This window comes from Protomyctophum parallelum, assembly GCF_964188405.1.
Source record: "Protomyctophum parallelum genome assembly, chromosome: 3".
Lineage (NCBI taxonomy): Eukaryota > Metazoa > Chordata > Actinopteri > Myctophiformes > Myctophidae > Protomyctophum > Protomyctophum parallelum.
The window spans coordinates 39,737,195-39,755,834 of NC_139698.1; the positions used below are offsets into that span (position 1 = coordinate 39,737,195).

At 41.5% G+C, this 18,640-nt stretch overlaps 1 protein-coding gene across 1 annotated transcript; it reads right to left on the reverse strand.

Annotated features, from left to right (window-relative positions):
• Positions 1–1,572: 1,572 nt before the first annotated feature.
• gpr20 (G protein-coupled receptor 20) lies at positions 1,573–7,125 on the reverse strand (the record flags this gene model as incomplete). The annotated part of the gene is made up of 6 exons (XM_083762145.1): positions 7,084–7,125; positions 5,266–5,532; positions 4,217–4,443; positions 3,664–3,748; positions 2,775–2,900; positions 1,573–1,761 (listed from the first exon to the last, which is right to left on the reverse strand). Exons 1-6 carry the CDS (start codon positions 7,108–7,110, stop codon positions 1,573–1,575), a joined length of 921 nt encoding a protein of 306 aa, XP_083618271.1. The 5' UTR covers positions 7,111–7,125.
• Between the last annotated feature and the right edge of the window lie 11,515 nt (positions 7,126–18,640).

An 18,640-nucleotide genomic window follows, 5' to 3' on the forward strand; every position in this document is an offset into this window, starting at 1 on the left:
CTATAGGAGCGTCTATATTCCCAGTCCCAGATCCGCAGCTGAAACTATTTATACAGGAATCTCGCTCTCAGGACAGGACACGTTTTCACAGAGTTTAATAGCCATGGTTCACATGGCGCCCGTACTTATGACAGTCCTGTTTCAGGGCTAAGAGTATACCTGACGGCTGACAGTGCCCTCGCTAACAGGCGATACCACTACACTACAGTACACACGATCGACACAAAACAAAAGCCCACGCTAATGCTACTCTTGACCACTGTGACCACTGACCAGCAAACTTCCCAAATAATGTCATATCCTGCACACAGCATCAGATGATGAGGCAGACTGACAGGTGTAATTGTCCAGGATGATCAAAACTCAACTCTAAATAGATTAAAAAAGACCATTCCAACTTCAGCTGTCGCGAACTAAGATGGCTAAATGTACCATTAAAGACTGATACTTCATATCTGAGCTTGTTCTTCTTCAGTGTAACGTAAAACATCAACCCTGGGGTATATCCGGACTACAATAATGATGGTATCTGCATTAAAATAGCGGTGTGGCTAACACTAGCATGCTAACCGACAGACCATCTGCAGTTTTACTATCAATCTCATTGGTTGCCACAGTAACAAAGCGGAGGGCAGATGCTGACATCATCAGCATCTACCCGATGGAGAGGCGGGTTCAATTTGATAAAAGGTCAAATTTCAGTTTGTTTTAATAGTATATTAACCATTATGTCTACAAAAAAAAAGTAATTCAGTTATAACTTTCTTGTGCTTGCATCACAATTTGTATTGGTACATTGATAGCCTGCTGCCTACATAATGATGCAGCTACTATACTACTGTAGCAAATCATTAAACTAAAGAAAGCGAAAGGGAACAGTAAAAATGGCGATATAGAATATTACTTAGCTCTTTATTGCCTAATTTCTTTATTCTTGGTTTAGTTTAAACATTATGCTGTGGTATTCCCATAATATATTAAGAATTCACATAAATTCACATAATATTTGAACATAATTTATACAGTGTCTAATGTAGTTCACACCTGACACCTCACACCAGAATTAGAGGCCATCCACCAAAATAATTAAAGTGCAATCAGTCCTTGGATTGTGTTGAGAAGGTGGCAAAAAGCTGCCCTCTCCTGGACAGGATAGTCTTTACAAGGAATGTCTTTCCCTTTTTTTCCCCCTCAATCCCTGGCTCAAAATGTCTTGCCATTCAAAGCCAATGATTCCCATGACCGTTTTATAGTACGATTCCCTAGAGCTCACATACTGTGAAGTAGATTGCAATCTCTGGTTGGCACAAATGAACCCTCAATCGCCAGCTTCTACCTTTCTGCTAAACTGCTTCCTCACTGTAGTCTCTGTGTATAGTGTAGACTAGAGGGAAGCTGGCTTAGCATCATTATTTTGAAACTGAAAGCATCAACTGTTCCGGGCCACCATGCTGCTCTGGTTACTATGCCCAGTGAGGCCAGGTATATCCGCCTTCTTTCCAAAGCCCAGTCTGTCATGTAAGTGACCTCTGAGGTCATCCCCATCCTATACAGCTATGTGAGCTAGGGCAGTTAGAGAGAGTGGCTGTGCTCCAGCTCAATGTGTTCCTGCAGTGATGGGACGATGTTGATCATCATGATCACGTTATTGGTGATGGTATTGACCGTTCCCCCTGAGGCCTTGGAGCTGTGCTGCATACTGATGATCTCACCACTGGTCTGCTCTGCCTCAGCGCGACGAAACATACTCCTCATAGTGGCCTTGGAGAGAGAGAGAGAGAGAGAGAGAGAGAGGGTGGATGGATGAATGAGTTTATATAGGTCAGTGGTTCTCAACCAGTGGTCCAGGGACCACCAGTGGTCCTTGAGGAGGTTCCAGGTGGTCCCCAGCTAAATGGTGGAGAGTTGGTAACCAAATGAACCCTTATTAGTGTAACATGAAACCAAACAGACCCTTATGGGTCTATTTGGTTTCATTTTACACTCTCAAGAGTTACTGTAAAACCATCTGCATTACTTAATTTACAAGACATCTACACATTCACAATCAGAGAATGTAGAAGATTTGTTATTTTGATAACCGTTTGCCTGTTATTATGGTACCTCTTGTGGACAAAATCGACAAAATAGTCTACTGTAAGTCTTGGGTCTGAGAGGCTAAATGTCATCAATTGGTGGTCCGTGGCTTAAATGCCAAACCACTGGTAGGTCTAGTGGTCTACACAGTAGGTGAAGATTTGGACTGAAACATAAATGGGATTTGAAAGTATAAAGTATTGTATAAATTATGATTGAGTGATGAAGTATGTGGGAGAAAATAAGGGAATAAAAGTGGATCAACATACCTCCTTCTTCCTCCCTCGCTCTCTCACATATTGCAATTTTGAGGGGCGCCAGCCCCTCCGACGTCTGCCTTCTGAAATTACGTTATATGGCAGCCAAGTCTATGGACTTTTAATGTTTGTTTACAGCAGTTAAACAAACATTATTGACTTCATGTGACGTATAATGTGGCAGTCACAGTGGGCGCCCCTCATTCACACGATAGGGATTTTTGCATATAATCTTTGAATTTATTATGACAAATGTAATTTGAATTTTAGCATAACAATTTTTCACACGCACGCACGCACGCACGCACGCACGCACGCACACACACACACACACACACACACACACACACACACACACACACACACACACACACACACACACACATACACATACACACATCAGCATGCATGCATGCACAGACGCACACTCAGCATTGTTACCTGAAAGTTATTAGTAACAAAGCAGTACACCACAGGGTCCATGATACTGTTTAAACTGCTGAGAGTCACGGTCAGATGGTAAACAATCACATTGTGGGGCATGTTCGGATAGAAGTACACCAACACCTAAAACACACAGCACATGGCCCATCATCACACATGCAATGACATGTTTATACGTTTTGCTGAGTGTTGCAATCCAACTTTCCAATCCAATCCACTTTATTTATATAGCACATTTCACGGTTTACAAAGTGCTGTACAGAAAGTTAAAAGCTAAATACACTATAAAGCTAAAACAAAAGACACCGACAAACCACACAGTAGAAAAGGTGCACATAACAACAAAGCCGCAGAAAAACACAGAACTTTCAAAAGGAATTAAAAGCCAAGGTGTACAGGTGGGTCTCGATGGTGGGGGCCAGTTTCACATTGGAAGGGAGCTCATTCCAATGTTTGGGGGCTATGACAGAAAAGGCTCGGTCACCTCTGGTCTTTAAACAACTTTCAACAGCAGCTTTATATCGACTCTTAACCACTTAAACCCTCGATTCTCAGTAAAACAGACCTGAGTGTATTGGACTGCCTTTTGAAGATTACGTCATGTGGCAGCCAAGTCTATGGACTTTTTAAAGTTTGTTTAGGGCACTAAAACCAATATATTACATCTTGTGACTGATTCCGTTTTATACATGTTGCAGCCACTTAATGTTTGCCTTATGAACAGTGTATGCCCCCCTGTCTACACAATAATCTCTTTGACAAAAATAGGTGATCTACAAGCCCACGCAAATTTCCCCCAAAAATAGGGATGCTGAGGTTCAAGTGGTTAAATCTCATACAGTGTTTCTGGGCTTTTGACATCCCTTTAAAGTGAAGTGTCACTCACCTGTCGGATGTGGAAGGGTGTGAAGCAGACAGTGAAGATCACCAGCACTGTGGTCAATAGTTGGACAGCTCTCCTCCTCCTCTCCCTAACAGACACAGCTTCAAATCACCCACTGTGACATTCAACCCACCATAACCAAATTTCAACTGCTGTCAAATAGACACCGTGTTTTTTACAAAAGGCCTTTCTTTGTTTTGTTTTCTTCTTCGAGGACAACATGGGATTTATATGGTCGAACCTTTTGTGGTTTTCCTGTAGCTATTTTAGATGAAAATACATTTTAAACATACTATTGGCTATTATGCATGTGTGAAGATTTCTTCTTGAGTATTTAGGTCTTACTAAGACTAAGTGTCTTTGTGTTATGAAACTTGCTCTATCGAGTAATGTAGAATGTACTGTAAGCATTCATTCCAAGTGGCAACACAATGTAGTTATGAGTTAGTTTAATTCCAGTTGAAAACCAGTCAACTAAGCAAATTCATGATCATTTTTTTAAATAAAAATAAATGAAAAGGCAGCATCTTAAATATTAACATGAGATAAGTTATACCGGCTCTGCTGCATCAGGCGGCGGTCAGTTAATGCCCACATGATTCGCACAGTGAAGACCACAATGATGATAAGGGGCAGGAAGAACTCTGTGATGGTGAGGAAGAGGAGCTTGGAGAGAAAAGCAGAAGACAGGAAGGAGTAGGTGAACACAATGGCAAACAGCCAGACGGAAATGCACACACACTTGGCCACACTGGAACTACGCCACCGTCGGGATGCTTCAACCTATGAGACAAAACAAAATAAAGTAGTCTGTTAATATATATATACTGTATCTTGGTGATCGATTAAACACCTGTCATTAACCATTAAGAGCAGGGAGAACAACCCCCATGGGGAACAGACTAATAACAGAGCCCACCGGTGGTGCTGGGGTGTCGGTGGCCAGTGAGAGCAAACGGCACGTAACAAACTAACAACAACCAGGAACGCATAGGCATATGCAGAAGAAACGCTGGAAGAATGCAGACTTATGTGAGCTTAAATACCCCGCCCAATTGGTCAGCTGATTGCCACATCAGCAGATAACATAGGATCTTGTGATAAAGATTTGTTAATAAAAAATAAAAACACTGAATTGAATACACCCACATTGCAGCGTATTGAACTAAATCAGTATCATTTTTCTTACTATCCCACTTTTTTTTTAAATATATATATATAATGTTTATCCCACGATTTTGTAACCCATTTTTTGCCCGGTGCCAATTGCAAGTTGTAATCCTGGGCTCTACTCTCCCTCTGCGAGTGAGCTCATGCTTCCTTCAATGAATGAGGAGTGAGCAGGCCGCTTCTTATCACCTTATCACGTTTCTTATTCCCCGCCCGGTAGGACGTAGCACGTAGAAGGAACACGCTACTAGTTACTTTCCGCTCCATCAGGCGATAGAGGAGAAATTATATTGCCATATAACCTTGATCTTTGAGTTTCAACACAAAAGTGAATCATCTCTTTGGAGCATCCATCAAGTTGCATGAAAAATCAGACATACAGTAACTGATTATAATACCCTGCCATGCATGCATGCAGGCTGTTTTGAAACCCACCTGTACGATGGCGAGGTAACGGTCAACACATATGCAAGTCAGAAACAGGATGCTGCAGTACATGTTGACAAAGTAGCTGAAGATGTGCAGGTAAGAGCATGTGACACATTCTGACCCACTGTAGTAGAGCAGGATACGAGTTGGCAGAGAGAGGTTCACCAAGAGATCAGACACTGCCAGGTTGATGGTGTAGATCACAGAGGTGGTCTTTGGCTTGGTCCGGTAACAGAAAACATATAGCGCCATTGTGTTTAGAACCATGCCGACCTGGAGAGAGGAGGCGAAGGAGGAAAGAAGAAGGGATAGGAGAAGAGGTTGGGAGAGGAGAGGAGGCAAGGGGGATAATTGGTTCATTGACGAAAGTGATTAGGAATGCTGTGACAATGGCAGCTGTCGAATACAACACGTAACTAACATTTAATTATTAATCATGACCTTATGAATTAATCATGAATGTATCATGAATGCATTATTTGTTCCTGGTCCTCACCATCAACATTAACTGACTGGTGAAGTCACTATGAGTTAACGTTAAAGTGTAATATATATCATTAGTTAAGCCTAGAACACTAAACATAATATTTTTTTGTTAAACCATCACTAAACACGGGAATATTTCACCCAATGAAAAATATTCCATAAAAAATATTTTTCATCAAATATATATTGAAGTACAGTACAGTACATTATGACTTTGACCCTATCATTTAGCGGGGGGAAATCTGTGAAAAACGTAATTTAAAAATATTCCTAAAGAAAATGAAATGGAGCTGGGAACTTCTCCTTTAGTCCACCCATTCCTGGCACATGTGAGAATGGTCCAGTGAAAAAATAAAAAAGGTCTATTGTGGGTGTATGGGATTTTTCTCTATCACACTATCACTAAACACGGGTGAAATTCACCCAAACACCTAGCTGTAGAAACAAACAAGGATGTGAGCAGGGAAACAAACCTATCTTCTATGATGTCACTGAGCATCATGAAGGTACTGAAAGACCCACCCACCTCAGACATCAGCAACATTATGGAAATTACAAAAATATAATCGGAAAATCACCCGTGTTTAGTGTTCTAGGGTTAAGGATGTTATTTTACAGTTCCAATTCCATGCCCAGGATGAGTGCTCATAGGCAGGTAGGAGTAGCGAGAAGGGTTGGTCTCTGAACGACCACCAGAGACCAACCCTGGGCTTCCACTGATGGTCATAGTCTCATGGACAGAGTCTTCGCCTCCTGGCCTGTCGAAGCCAACTCCAGTCAACACACAGTCAAGTCCGGGTGAAAATCACCCATTCTATAGGGTACTCCCTATAGAACACTAAACATTTTCACCCGGACGATTGCAATTTTCATAATGTTGCTGATGTGGGTGGGTCTTTCAGTACCTTCATGATGCTTAGCGACATCATAGAAGGTAGGTTTGTTTCCCTGCCCACATCCCTGATTTTTCCTACAGGCAGGTGCATTGGGTGAATTTCACCCGTGTTTAGTGATAGTGTGATAGAGAAAAATCCAGAGAAATCTTCTGGATCTTTTTTCATGTCTTAGGAATGGGTGGACCAACTTAATTTCTCTTTTCTTAGGTTTTTCACCGATTCCCCCCCCCCCCCCCCATGATTTTTATGGAATATTTTATATTGGGTAAAATATACCCGTGTTTAGTGATGGTGTAACAAAAAACATGTTTAGCGTTCTAGGGTTAAGTCACACAAATCTGGACTTTCACTAAAACATAAAATAATGTTCTTATGTATGGCTTGTTACAGGATACCTGCAGAACAAACGAGTGTCTGAAGAATATAAGTGCAGGCTACCTACCAGGAATATAAGAGAATTTATGACCATCAACGTAATCCAGAGGCTGTAGAAGTCATTGTAAAGGCCCTCGTCTAAATGGGCCAGTCTCTGGAGGTATGGTGCCATAGCGCCACTGTTACTAGGACTGCCCATCTCAGTCTGTATGGAAAATGTAGTATTGCCGTACAGCCAGGAATCAGAACTGTTGGAGTACATGATGATGATGTGGGGTATGAAGCGGACAAAGATGTCGATTTGGGATAGGAGCTGATACTCTGAAAGGCAAAATGACATTTGTTATGGGTGGTTTTAGTTCAGGGGAATGCTAAAATGCTGAGAAGTGTTTATCGGTCAACAGGAGTATTATTTTTCTTCATGTGACAGTAAGGAGAATAAACAGACGAAAACAAACACAAATATATTTTATCAACACTTGTTATGATTTTGCATAACCATGCATAGATGTCAAGGACAGGGTCAGCTAAATATCAGCTCATGGTTAGGTGACCAATAGCATGCATACTGAACTTTGCTGTATTGCACCAATTCTTGAGATACCCTGAGATATGCTGATGTTGACCTTAAGGCCTGTTTACGCAAACACAGTATCCTGTGAGTCTTACACCTTTGTAATCTTGACAGAATCAGGTTTATTACGCGTTGTTTATGAGAGCGCAGGCAACGTGCATAGATAAAGATATTTTCATGTTGCTCCGTTCCGATTCCAGTGAAGGGGGGCCTGCGCGTCCTGCCTGCCATAGCCATAGAGGGGACAGGAAACTTCCACCTCCCACCCCCACCTCTTGGCCTCCATCTCACCTTCCAGCTCACTGAGACGAACTTTAAACCACAGAAATTGTACATTTTGTCAATCTTATGCATTTCTCAGAAATACCCATGTGACATACGACCACTGGGCGGGGGGTTGTACCTCTCGAGATATTGTTTTGTATATAATGCACAGAAAATGTAATAAACATCAGTGTCATTGTTTGAACCACTCTTCATCGTGTGGCCTTGATTCAAATGGTGTCCTCGGCGCGTCACTTTACTCTCTCACTATCCTAACTGCTGCTGAGACAATTTATTTTCTCCATTGGTCTGCTTCCACTCATACCACAGCCAGGTGACGACATCTGACCAGGCTGAGATTGACAGTTTAAATACTGCTATAACAATGCAAAACCCTGATTTTCAGTTGTGGGTCCAGTGAAGTAAAGTAACAATAAGTATAAGATAACTACCAGTATATGTGATTTTAGCTAAAGAACAAGCTGTTCAGATGTTTACATGACAGTTCATCATGGCTTGATACTTGATCATTTCCAAATAAACCTCATGCAGGATATCCAGGATTTGCCACAATAACTTCAAATTGGATACGCACGCACGTGAACACACGCACACGCACACGCACACGCACACGCACACGCACACACACACACACACACACACACACACACACACACACACACACACACACACACACACACACACACACACACAGACTAAAGTTATATTGCACAAACTGGTCTCCACTTCCATCAGGGGTAAAACAGAGGGTTGCTCCCACCCTCTATGCTGAATTGCTGATGAAATGGTTTTACTGTCTGAATGTTGGGAAACTATGCAAAGAATGGATGCGTTCCATAATTGGGTAGGAAACTGAAATCAACCCCATTAGTCTCAGTATATAGCCCATCACTTTTATTTTGGAACACAAAGAATAAATTACCTAGTTTCACTGACATTCAAGTAAATTGACATAAACAGTAAGACAATGGGGAGAAGGGTTAATTGGCAATAAGAAAAAGTGCACAGGTCTCCACCAGGTTATCCACAGATCCGTGCAGTTAGAGGTAAAAACACTTTTCGGCCAGTTATTGCGCCACCTTGAGGCTGAGTTGAAATTGTTCATGTGGCATTTCGTCCTCGGCCTAGTGGGAATGTGGGTGCACAATTTCACGGAAATCACGCGATGTGTTCATGATTTGCAGCATTTTGTTTGAAACTGAGCACTCCTGTGAACTTTGGAAGCCAATCTTAACCAATCAGGATGGAGTCTGATAAATCTGAAAGACCCGTTTCGTTGAATGGCTCTAGAGAGACTGTGTACCAATTTGCGTGATGTTTGGACAAAATCTGTAGGTGTACTGTGCAAAAACTTGATTTGCACAAAGCGGCCTCCTGGTGGCGCTATAACAGGCCGTTCTGGAAAGTTTGGGGCAGAGGTTCATGGTTGGCATCCAGGGAGTGTGTGTGCAAAATATGGCATCGAAAAACTTGTTTTGCACAAAGCGGCCTCCTGGTGGTGCTATAACAGGCCGTTGTGGAAAGTTTGGGGCAGAGGTTCATGGTTGGCATCCAGGGAGTGTGTGTGCAAAATATGGCATCGACCGGGTTAACGGTGGCCGAGATTAGCTGTTCACGGACACACGGACACACACGCGGACGGACGGAGTGCAAAACATACTCTCCCCACATGCCTTCGGCCTGGTGGAGACAACAACAGAAATACAGAGCAGAACAACAGAATATTGACTGATGTTTTAAATATTTAAATAATTTTGTTATTTCTAAATGTACGAGCCAGCTGAGCCAGAAGTCTGATCCCAGAGTCTTTTAAAATAAATAAGACTTCTCCTCTCAGGTGTTTTTCCTCATGATTTGAATTCCCAGCGTTTAAACATGAAACACATTACAAAAAACAAGTATTTTCATATTTAGAGGATTATTCCCTACCATGAACAAATAAACCCTTATGAGAATTCATCAAATCGACCACAATTCGTTATATGGTTGCTTGTGCTTGCTACCCTTCAACTACTACAGTGTATGTGTTAATAATAGAAAAATATATAAACTCAATGTTTACAGAATATTATAGACAGCATGAAAAATACTAAATATAAATAGAAAGTAATTCAATGCAGAAAGAGAGACACTGTACTGTGAGAGGAGTGAGTGAATTAGAGAGAGAGAGAGAGAGAGAGAGAGAGAGAGAGAGAGAGAGAGAGAGAGAGAGAGAGAGAGAGAGAGAGAGAGAGAGAGAGAGAGGGAGAGAGAGAGAGAGAGAACAAGAGAGAGAAAGAGAGAGAGAGAGAGAGAGAGAGAGAGAGAGAGAGAGAGAGAGACAGAGAGAGAGAGAGAGAGAGAGAGAGAGAGCAAGAGAGAGAAAGAGAGAGAACTAGAAAAAGTGCCCTTCTGGGCACAGGTCTCCACCAGGATTCTTCCTCAGCCTAGTGGGAATATGCGTGCACAGTTTCATCGCAATGGGACGCTGCGTTGAGGAGTTGTGGCGATTTGTACAAAGCGGGCTACTCCTGAAAACTGTAGGAGCCAATCGTGGCCAAACAGGATGGAATATGAGAAATCAAACAAACCTGTCTTGATCACATGACTATGGAGATCATGTGTACCGATTTGCGTGAAATTTGGATAAAATCTGAAGGAGTAATAATAGAAAATGTGTTTTACATATGTGGGCCTCCTGGTGGCGCTATAAAGAGCAGATGTGAAAAATTCCAGACAAAGGTTTTTCCTTGGCCTCTAGGGAGTTGGCATACAAAGTTATCCACAGATCCGTGCAGTTAGAGGTAAAAACACTTTTCGGCCAGTTATAGCGCCACCTTGAGGCTGAGTTGAAATTGTTCATGTGGCATTTCGTCCTCGGCCTAGTGGGAATGTGGGTGCACAATTTCAGGGAAATCACGCGATGTGTTCATGATTTGCAGCATTTTGTTTGAAACTGAGCACTCCTGTGAACTTTGGAAGCCAATGTTAACCAATCAGGATGGAGTGTGAGAAATCTGAAAGACCCATTTCGTTGAATGGCTCTAGAGAGACTGTGTACCAATTTGCGTGATGTTTGGACAAAATCTGTAGGTGTACTGTGCAAAAACTTGTTTTGCACAAAGCGGCCTCCTGGTGGCGCTATAACAGGCCGTTCTGGAAAGTTTGGGGCAGAGGTTCATCGTTGGCATCCAGGGAGTGTGTGTGCAAAATTTGGCATCGACCGGGTTAACAGTGGCCGAGATTAGCTGCTCACGGACACACGGACGGACGGACACACGGACGGACGGACACACGGACGGACGGAGTGCAAAACATACTCTCCCCCCATGCCTTCGGCCTGGTGGAGACAAAGAGCGAGAGCGAGAGAGAGAGAGAGAGAGAGAGAGGGGGGGGGGGGATAAATGTGCCCTTGGTATTTCTTCCTCAGAATGATGCAAAAGTGAAAGGTTAAGCTAAAACTCTAGAATGATATTTGTAATAATAAATTGAGAGATTATGCACAAAAAGGGTAAATGTGGTCCCGTGTCACAGGATTAAACAACATCACAGATTCCACTGGTGCAGTGTCAAGTTGAACAGGGAGCCTAAAAAGGTTCAGGGGGCTGTAACTATTGGCTCCAACTTGGGAGCTTTATTTTCCATTTAGGTCCCAAGATGAAAAGTTTCAGAACCCATGGTTGTTGCGCTATGTGTAGGCCTACTCATTGCTCAGAATTAATCTTCCAGAGAAGAATAACCATCCAGCCAATGACAAATGTATTAGATTCCCACTAATGAGAATAACATGCTCAACTAAGAGTGGGACATGAATAATGTGATTCATCAACATAACAAGAGCAGCCCAGCCATACAGCTGTAAGGGCAGTGAGGGAAATGAATGGGTATATTCACAGTAACATCCCCTGATATTATTCACTCTACTGCTGATATTTCATCATCATTAGCAGCACTAAACAGCGTTAAAAGCATCACTGAGGTGAAATTGTGTATTAAACCACTCACTGCCTCTAGTCTGTAGCCATAGAGATAAATGACAGAGCCTACTGCATGGTTCAACCCTTGGTTTTCAAAGAGTGGGTTGGGACCCACCACCAGTGAGATGAAGTTTGATTATTGCATTTTTCAGAGGAAAATGATGCTGGCTGTTGAGTCCAGACAAAATATTTTACATTCATATTTTACTATGGTAAATAGTTAGGAACGAAATTCTGATCATTTCTGATTTTCAAACATCTAAAAGAAAAAAAGAATTCGAAATTTTAAGAGATCTTCCCATATATGATCATGTAGGTTCACACTCTATAACATACGACGAATTAGACCGTTCCTCACCCAGGAATCAGCCCAGCTCCTAATCCAGACAACAGTCTTGTCAAAACTCGACTATTGTAACTCCCTCCTTACTGGCCTACCAGCATGTGCACTTAAGCCTCTCCAGCTGATCCAAAATGCAGCAGCTCGCTTGGTCTTCAACCAGCCAAAATTCTCACATGTCTCCCCCCTGCTCCGTTCCCTCCACTGGCTCCCGGTCGCTGCCCGCACAGAATACAAAACTCTGATGCTGGCATTCAAAGCAACCAAAGGTATGGCTCCCCCATATCTTACAAGTATGATTGAACCCTACAAACCCTCCCGCGCACTCAGATCAGCCAACGCAGGGAAACTGGAAGTACCCTCACTAAAAACGCCGGGACAACGCTCCACACGTCCCAAACTCTTCTCCCTTCTGGCTCCAAAACTGTGGAATGCACTTCCCATTGCAGTCAGAACTGCAGCATCACTCCCAATCTTCCGCCGTAGCCTGAAAACCCACCTTTTCAGACTCCATCATGGCCCATAGCACTTACCCTAACCCCTTAGATAGCATTTCTGTTGGCTTAGATAGCATTTGACACAGACTTATAGCATGTTATGTAGACAGCACTATAATTGTATTGTATATAGTCATAGCACGCCATAGTACATATGTATAGCATAGTAGTGAATATGTATAGTTTATTATGTATAGTGTATGTATAGTTTCATCATATAGATATTCCACTGTTACCTTCTTAGCTTACGCATGTTTCATGATAAATGCTTTTATGTGATGTATTCCCATGCTTTTGTTCTTGCCTAAATGTAAGTCGCTCTGGATTAAGAGCGTCTGCTAAATGCCTAAATTGTAAATTGTAATTGTAAATATTAAAATACATACTGTTAAAGCTTTTATACAATAAACAGGCATGAAGCCATTTCAGTGCATCTTCATTGCTATGGTGCCATTTTGTTGTTCCTCTGTGCCTTTACATCAAAGACTGTAAAGCGATACAGACAGGAGAGCAGAGGGCTCTGGGGCACATCACAAATAACGCTGTCCAAATAAACCACAGCAATGTGGGAGCCCTATCTGTGTGAACGAGAGGGAGAACCAGAGAGAGGGGCTGTGAGAGACAGGATGGAATAGCTCTAATCTTAGATCCCACGCTGTCTTAAGCCAATTTCATTGTACAAATACAATGGACCATACATTAGATATTACAATGTCTCTGTAGTCATTTTAGATAGTTCCCTCATGCAGGCAGTTTTTTGTGACTGCAGACTTCATTTAACTCCCTTGAATACCTTCCATCAATACCTTAAAAGTTTGTTTTATTAGTTATTTGTACTTGTTAACTTCTCACATTTTGACTGACGTGGAATTATTTGGTAATACCTACCTATATTTAGTCACCATTTATAGAGCCAAAAGAAGACAAAAAAAGTCTAACTGTACCTTAATAATGGAGAGTTGACCAGTCCTTCTGTTTTATCTTTACTCACTGACTCTGGGATTCCCTCAGTGTAATCCTTATCCACTCAGTAGCAAACCAAGTGATGCAGGGTCAACTCATGAACAACGAAGGGATGTGCAATTCCGTGTGACCTTCACTCTCTTACAGTACATCATCTCAGGACAGTGACTTCCACTTATTAAGTGTGTTGATTCTCTTTCAGTTGAAGTTACAGTAGTATCTCCCGGAGAATAGTTTATCTCCTCTTTCTGTCCAGCTGCGTTGTTGTTCCATTCAGGTTCTCATTCCATTTAGAGAAATAATTGTCTCGTCGCTATCAGCTATTATCAAATCCTCCAATGTAGTTACATTTGGTCTCTTTATCTTGTGTCTCTTTAGTCTTCCAGTGCGTTTGTCTTTCTTCCTATTTTATCCTGTCAGCATCACTTTTTCTTACATTTTCCATTTGGTGTCTTTTATCTTGCTGCTTCCCTCCCTCCTTGTCTGTCTGTCTGTCTGTCTCTCTCTTTCTAATCTCACATTCTACTTTTCAGGCAGGAAGTCTTACTGTCTGTTTACATTTTGTGAAACATACACACGCACGTGCACACACTTGAGCTCATGCACAGTTATTGTGCACGCATCGCATCATAAGCTCTGTAAAATAAATCTTATGCAAGGACAATACAAATGTTTCTTTCCATAAAGACCCCTTCCAAATGTGGTCAATCAAGGTCAGACTATGGTAAGAAAAGGTTAATTTTACAGTAAACTATACAGATGTGGCAGAAGAACAAGAACCAGGTCCCCCCTATATGAATTCTAGAGTAATGTAAAAATCTGTAACTTTTTCTTTCTTACTTATTCCTGTAGGCTCCTAGGTGGAGCATAGGGCCGCAATCACACCCCGCCATCGGACTCTGTTTTGAGCAGTCTTCTTCAGCTGGGCCCACGATAATCCGGTCGACTTTGCCTCACTCTCCACTGATCTTCTCCAGGTCTGTTTTGGCCTCCCCACTTTTCTTTTGCCCTGTAACTAATATAAATAAATATGTAATGTGTAAATTTGTCTTTTGAAATGTAGTGAAAGTCCAAAGTCCAAAGTCTGTAGTGAAACAAATACTCAAGTACATAATTGGTAGTCACCTACCAAGTATAGTAGTAGTCTAAGTCTACAAACAACCTGCCCTCTAATCTAAGTCACAGGATCCCTCAGAGGATGAACTACATTGATCAACATCCCCAAACAATGAGACGGAATTGCAATATTGTGTTCTTCATCATTGCCAAAGAGCAAAATCTACTGTAAGACAGGAAAATTTGGAAGAAATACCGAATAATAGTCTATGTGCTCTGCAATAACGCACCATTTCTCCTATTTAAATCTTCATAAAAGATCAGATTTTCCATTTGAAGAAAATGCCTAGAATGGATTATTGAACAAACTTTGGCATGAACTGATCAGCGTCAAATGTCTTGTGCACACTGCCAGTAGGCCAAAGAAGTTTGTAGTCATACATCACAGATACTGTATGGCATAAAAATGTACACATTTTTCTGTGGAGCGACACGTTGTGAGCTGATAGATCTGCTATTTCCACTAGTTTAGGTCCTGGACAAACGTCCAATTTCTCTTTTGGGTCTCCAGCTAAAAAAGTTTGGGAACCACTGTGACATAGACGACTGATGTCATGGACTGGCCACATGACTTCCAACTAAGATCCACAATACATCCACATGGGAGCCATGGCATGGCTTTATTAGACTCCCGTCTTGTTATATAAGTACACCAGTCACAAGTGCAACTGTGCAAAAGTTGAATTTAGACCTTTGTCTGTTCTCATGCAGGTGAACCCTGTTGCTGCCCCTCATCCATCTTCCAGAATGGGACAGGTTTGTGTCTCCTGGTATCCTGTCTGGACGATCAACATCACTCTCAGCCTTTCAGGAGAGATCCGGAATAACGGATGTCAGAAGAGGATCAACCTGTTACTGAGGATGAGCAGGATGAGGGTGGAAGGTGGGATACTGGGAGGGAGAGAGAACACGAGAGAGACAAAGAGACAGAGAGAGGGAGAGACAGAGAAAGTGAGACAGAGACAGAGAGAGAGAGAGGGGGAGGGGGGCAGAAAAGTATAGACTGAAGTACTAGGGATATTGAGACAGAGAGATAGAGAGGGACAAAGAGAAACAGCAAGAGAGAGAGATGGGGAGAGAAAGACATACGAGAGAGGGAGCACCAAGGGACAGATGATTAGGCTTAAATTATACTTTGTCACATGACACGTTCGACAGGTGTCATTTGACAAAAATCACGTGTCGACACTCGACAGATGTTCACTGAAAATGTGTCATATTTGTCGAGTGAAACGGTGGTGTGACAGTGTAAATTAGCCTGTAGAGAGAGTGAGAGATACACATACTCTACTGTATGTGTGTCACAGATAAATCAATCATGTGACAGTGTCTGCCTGTATGATCAAGTATAGTACAGTACAACAATGTGTATGTATGTCTGCATGATTATTATTATTATCTGCCTGTTTGGACAAATGCACCAAAAAATGACAAACTATGACAGGGCCCAGGGGGACATGGAAAGCTTTCTTTTAGCCAGGAAGAATCTGATGAGAGGTGACAATGTATTTTACTCAACTCCTCTGCACTCTCATGGGCTTGGTTTATTTGTCAAGGGCGACAGGAGGATGGATGGGGGATTACTGCTGTTATCAACACTACAGTAAAACTCTGGCCTCTATTTGACGACCCTGTTCTTCTTCAGATTACAGGGAGATATAAGGGGAATTATCCATATATTTGTACAAATTATGAAATGTGCTCCGATATTTAAAGGGATTATATGAGGAGAGGCAACATGCAGCCTCAACAAATATATTTGTAGGAGAAGTCAGTTTCACAGTATAAACCTGATACTACACAATCAAAATAACTGACTCACGTCACAATGTTGAGAGCTTGTAGATTAGGTTAATTTGGAAAGTTTCGCCTATAATGACATGCACAAAATACAAAGTTTCTGCAGTGGAAACCTAGTGGGAGAGGGGATGTGGGTACCTAGTTTTTAGTTGTGTTTTCTAATTAATAAAGGATGACAGGGTACGACTGGACAGGACCCCAGGAAGACTAGAGGCTCAGTCATGTGTTTCTAATGGGGATCCTTCAATAAACATAAACATGGACCATCTACAATCCCTGCACCAAAGACATGCCTGTTTAACCTTTCATCACTCTAAGCATACAGTATAGAGAAAGAGAGAGGGTGGGTTCCAGACTCCAGTAACTCCCTTTGGACTGTTGTTTTTTTTTTTTTTTTTAAGATATTTTTTTGTGGCTTACGCCTTTATTGATTTTTTTTAAGGGACAGACAGTAGGCTGACAGGAAACGGGAGAGAGATGGGGGGATGACATGCGGTAAAGGCCGTGTCGGGTCCGGGAGTCGAACCCGCGGCACACCGCGACTGGATCACCAGTCCGGTGCCCAGACCGTTACGCTACGGCCTGGGCCGGACTGTTGTTTAATCCAGTGTCAAACTGACAAAGCACAGATTCGCAGAGCTACCGTCAGATCATTTGATCACGCATATGTGTGATGTGTGCACATATGACACTATACCAATGTGATTAATACGATATCTGTATAGAGTATACTGTTATCTGTTACTAGCTTACTCTTTCTCCCTCTCGCACATATAAATAGGCTATAAATATGTCTATTATATATACTATATATATAATGGACAGAAAGCGTCTCAAACTGGAGTGGTTTCGGACTGCACTATTTCTGTCAGAGAAGGGAACTATAGGAGACCATTTCTATCAGTCACAGTTGCCTCAGGTTCTGCCTGTCAGGCTCTCCTTTCCAACTCTCTCTCTCCAGTTCACTCAACTGTCACCAACTTTACAGCGTGAAGGTGGTTGCTGTGGGATTCTTCATGTAGGCCAAGTGGCCGAGTTAACTTCAATTGTACAAGCCATACCGTATGCATACCGTTTTCTCATGTGCAAATAACTGTGTTAACATCCAATCCAACACATTACCCATCTTGTAGACTACTTGACCATTCATCCTGTATGAAGAAAAAACATTAAGGAAGATCAACCTGGACCTTTCTTACCAATGCATGACCGTAGTCAAAGTATAACTTTAGCCATTCAAACAGATCCAGGCAAGTTAGAGCTTTACTTTATCTTTTATTCATTAGAACTCTTGACTTGTGACGTCATTAGATTTTGAAGTGAATTCAATATTTGCTCAAATAACACATTTACAGTGTCATTTACATTTACATTGTCACAAAATACCGTAAGCCAAAATACTGTAAGCCACAGGCATTAACGAAACTGAAATATACACTTTTGTATTTCAGCATACTGACACAAGGAAATAGATATGCATGGTTTTGTCGATTGACATTACTTTCTTTAGGATCTCATCATGATGAAGGAAACAGACATCATATTCTAGTATAACAACATAAAAAAGACATTTAAAAAAAATACAGCGTACCTGAGATTCATTCAGTGATTTTGCATAGTCTACGTCTTGGCAGATGTTTCAAAAACAATAAACATCAAAAGGCTTCAAAACATTTAACACTATTGTACCTAAACGTAATGCTGATTACTGTAGTTTTACTGTGCCAACAGTGACACCAAAATACATTTACATATGTAAAACCCTCCAAGCACTATTCCACCTCATTAAAGAAGGACATTTATTATTATATATTTATTTACTTTATTTGGCCATCAAAACTTAGAGCTTATTCTCAAAGATTTTTCAATAGCTTGAATTAAATCATGTAAAAAAAATATAAAAAAAACTTTTAGAGCATTGAAATATGTAAAACTGTTCGCCAGAGCCAAAAACAAGATTCAAGAAGTAAATTAGAGTAAAAAATATGGTGATTTCATGGAAGTGTTGTTTTAACCAAGAATGGTTGAGTTGTTTCCTACTTAATACAGTAATAAAACATGAAGAGACTGAGATAGGGATGACTCACACATCC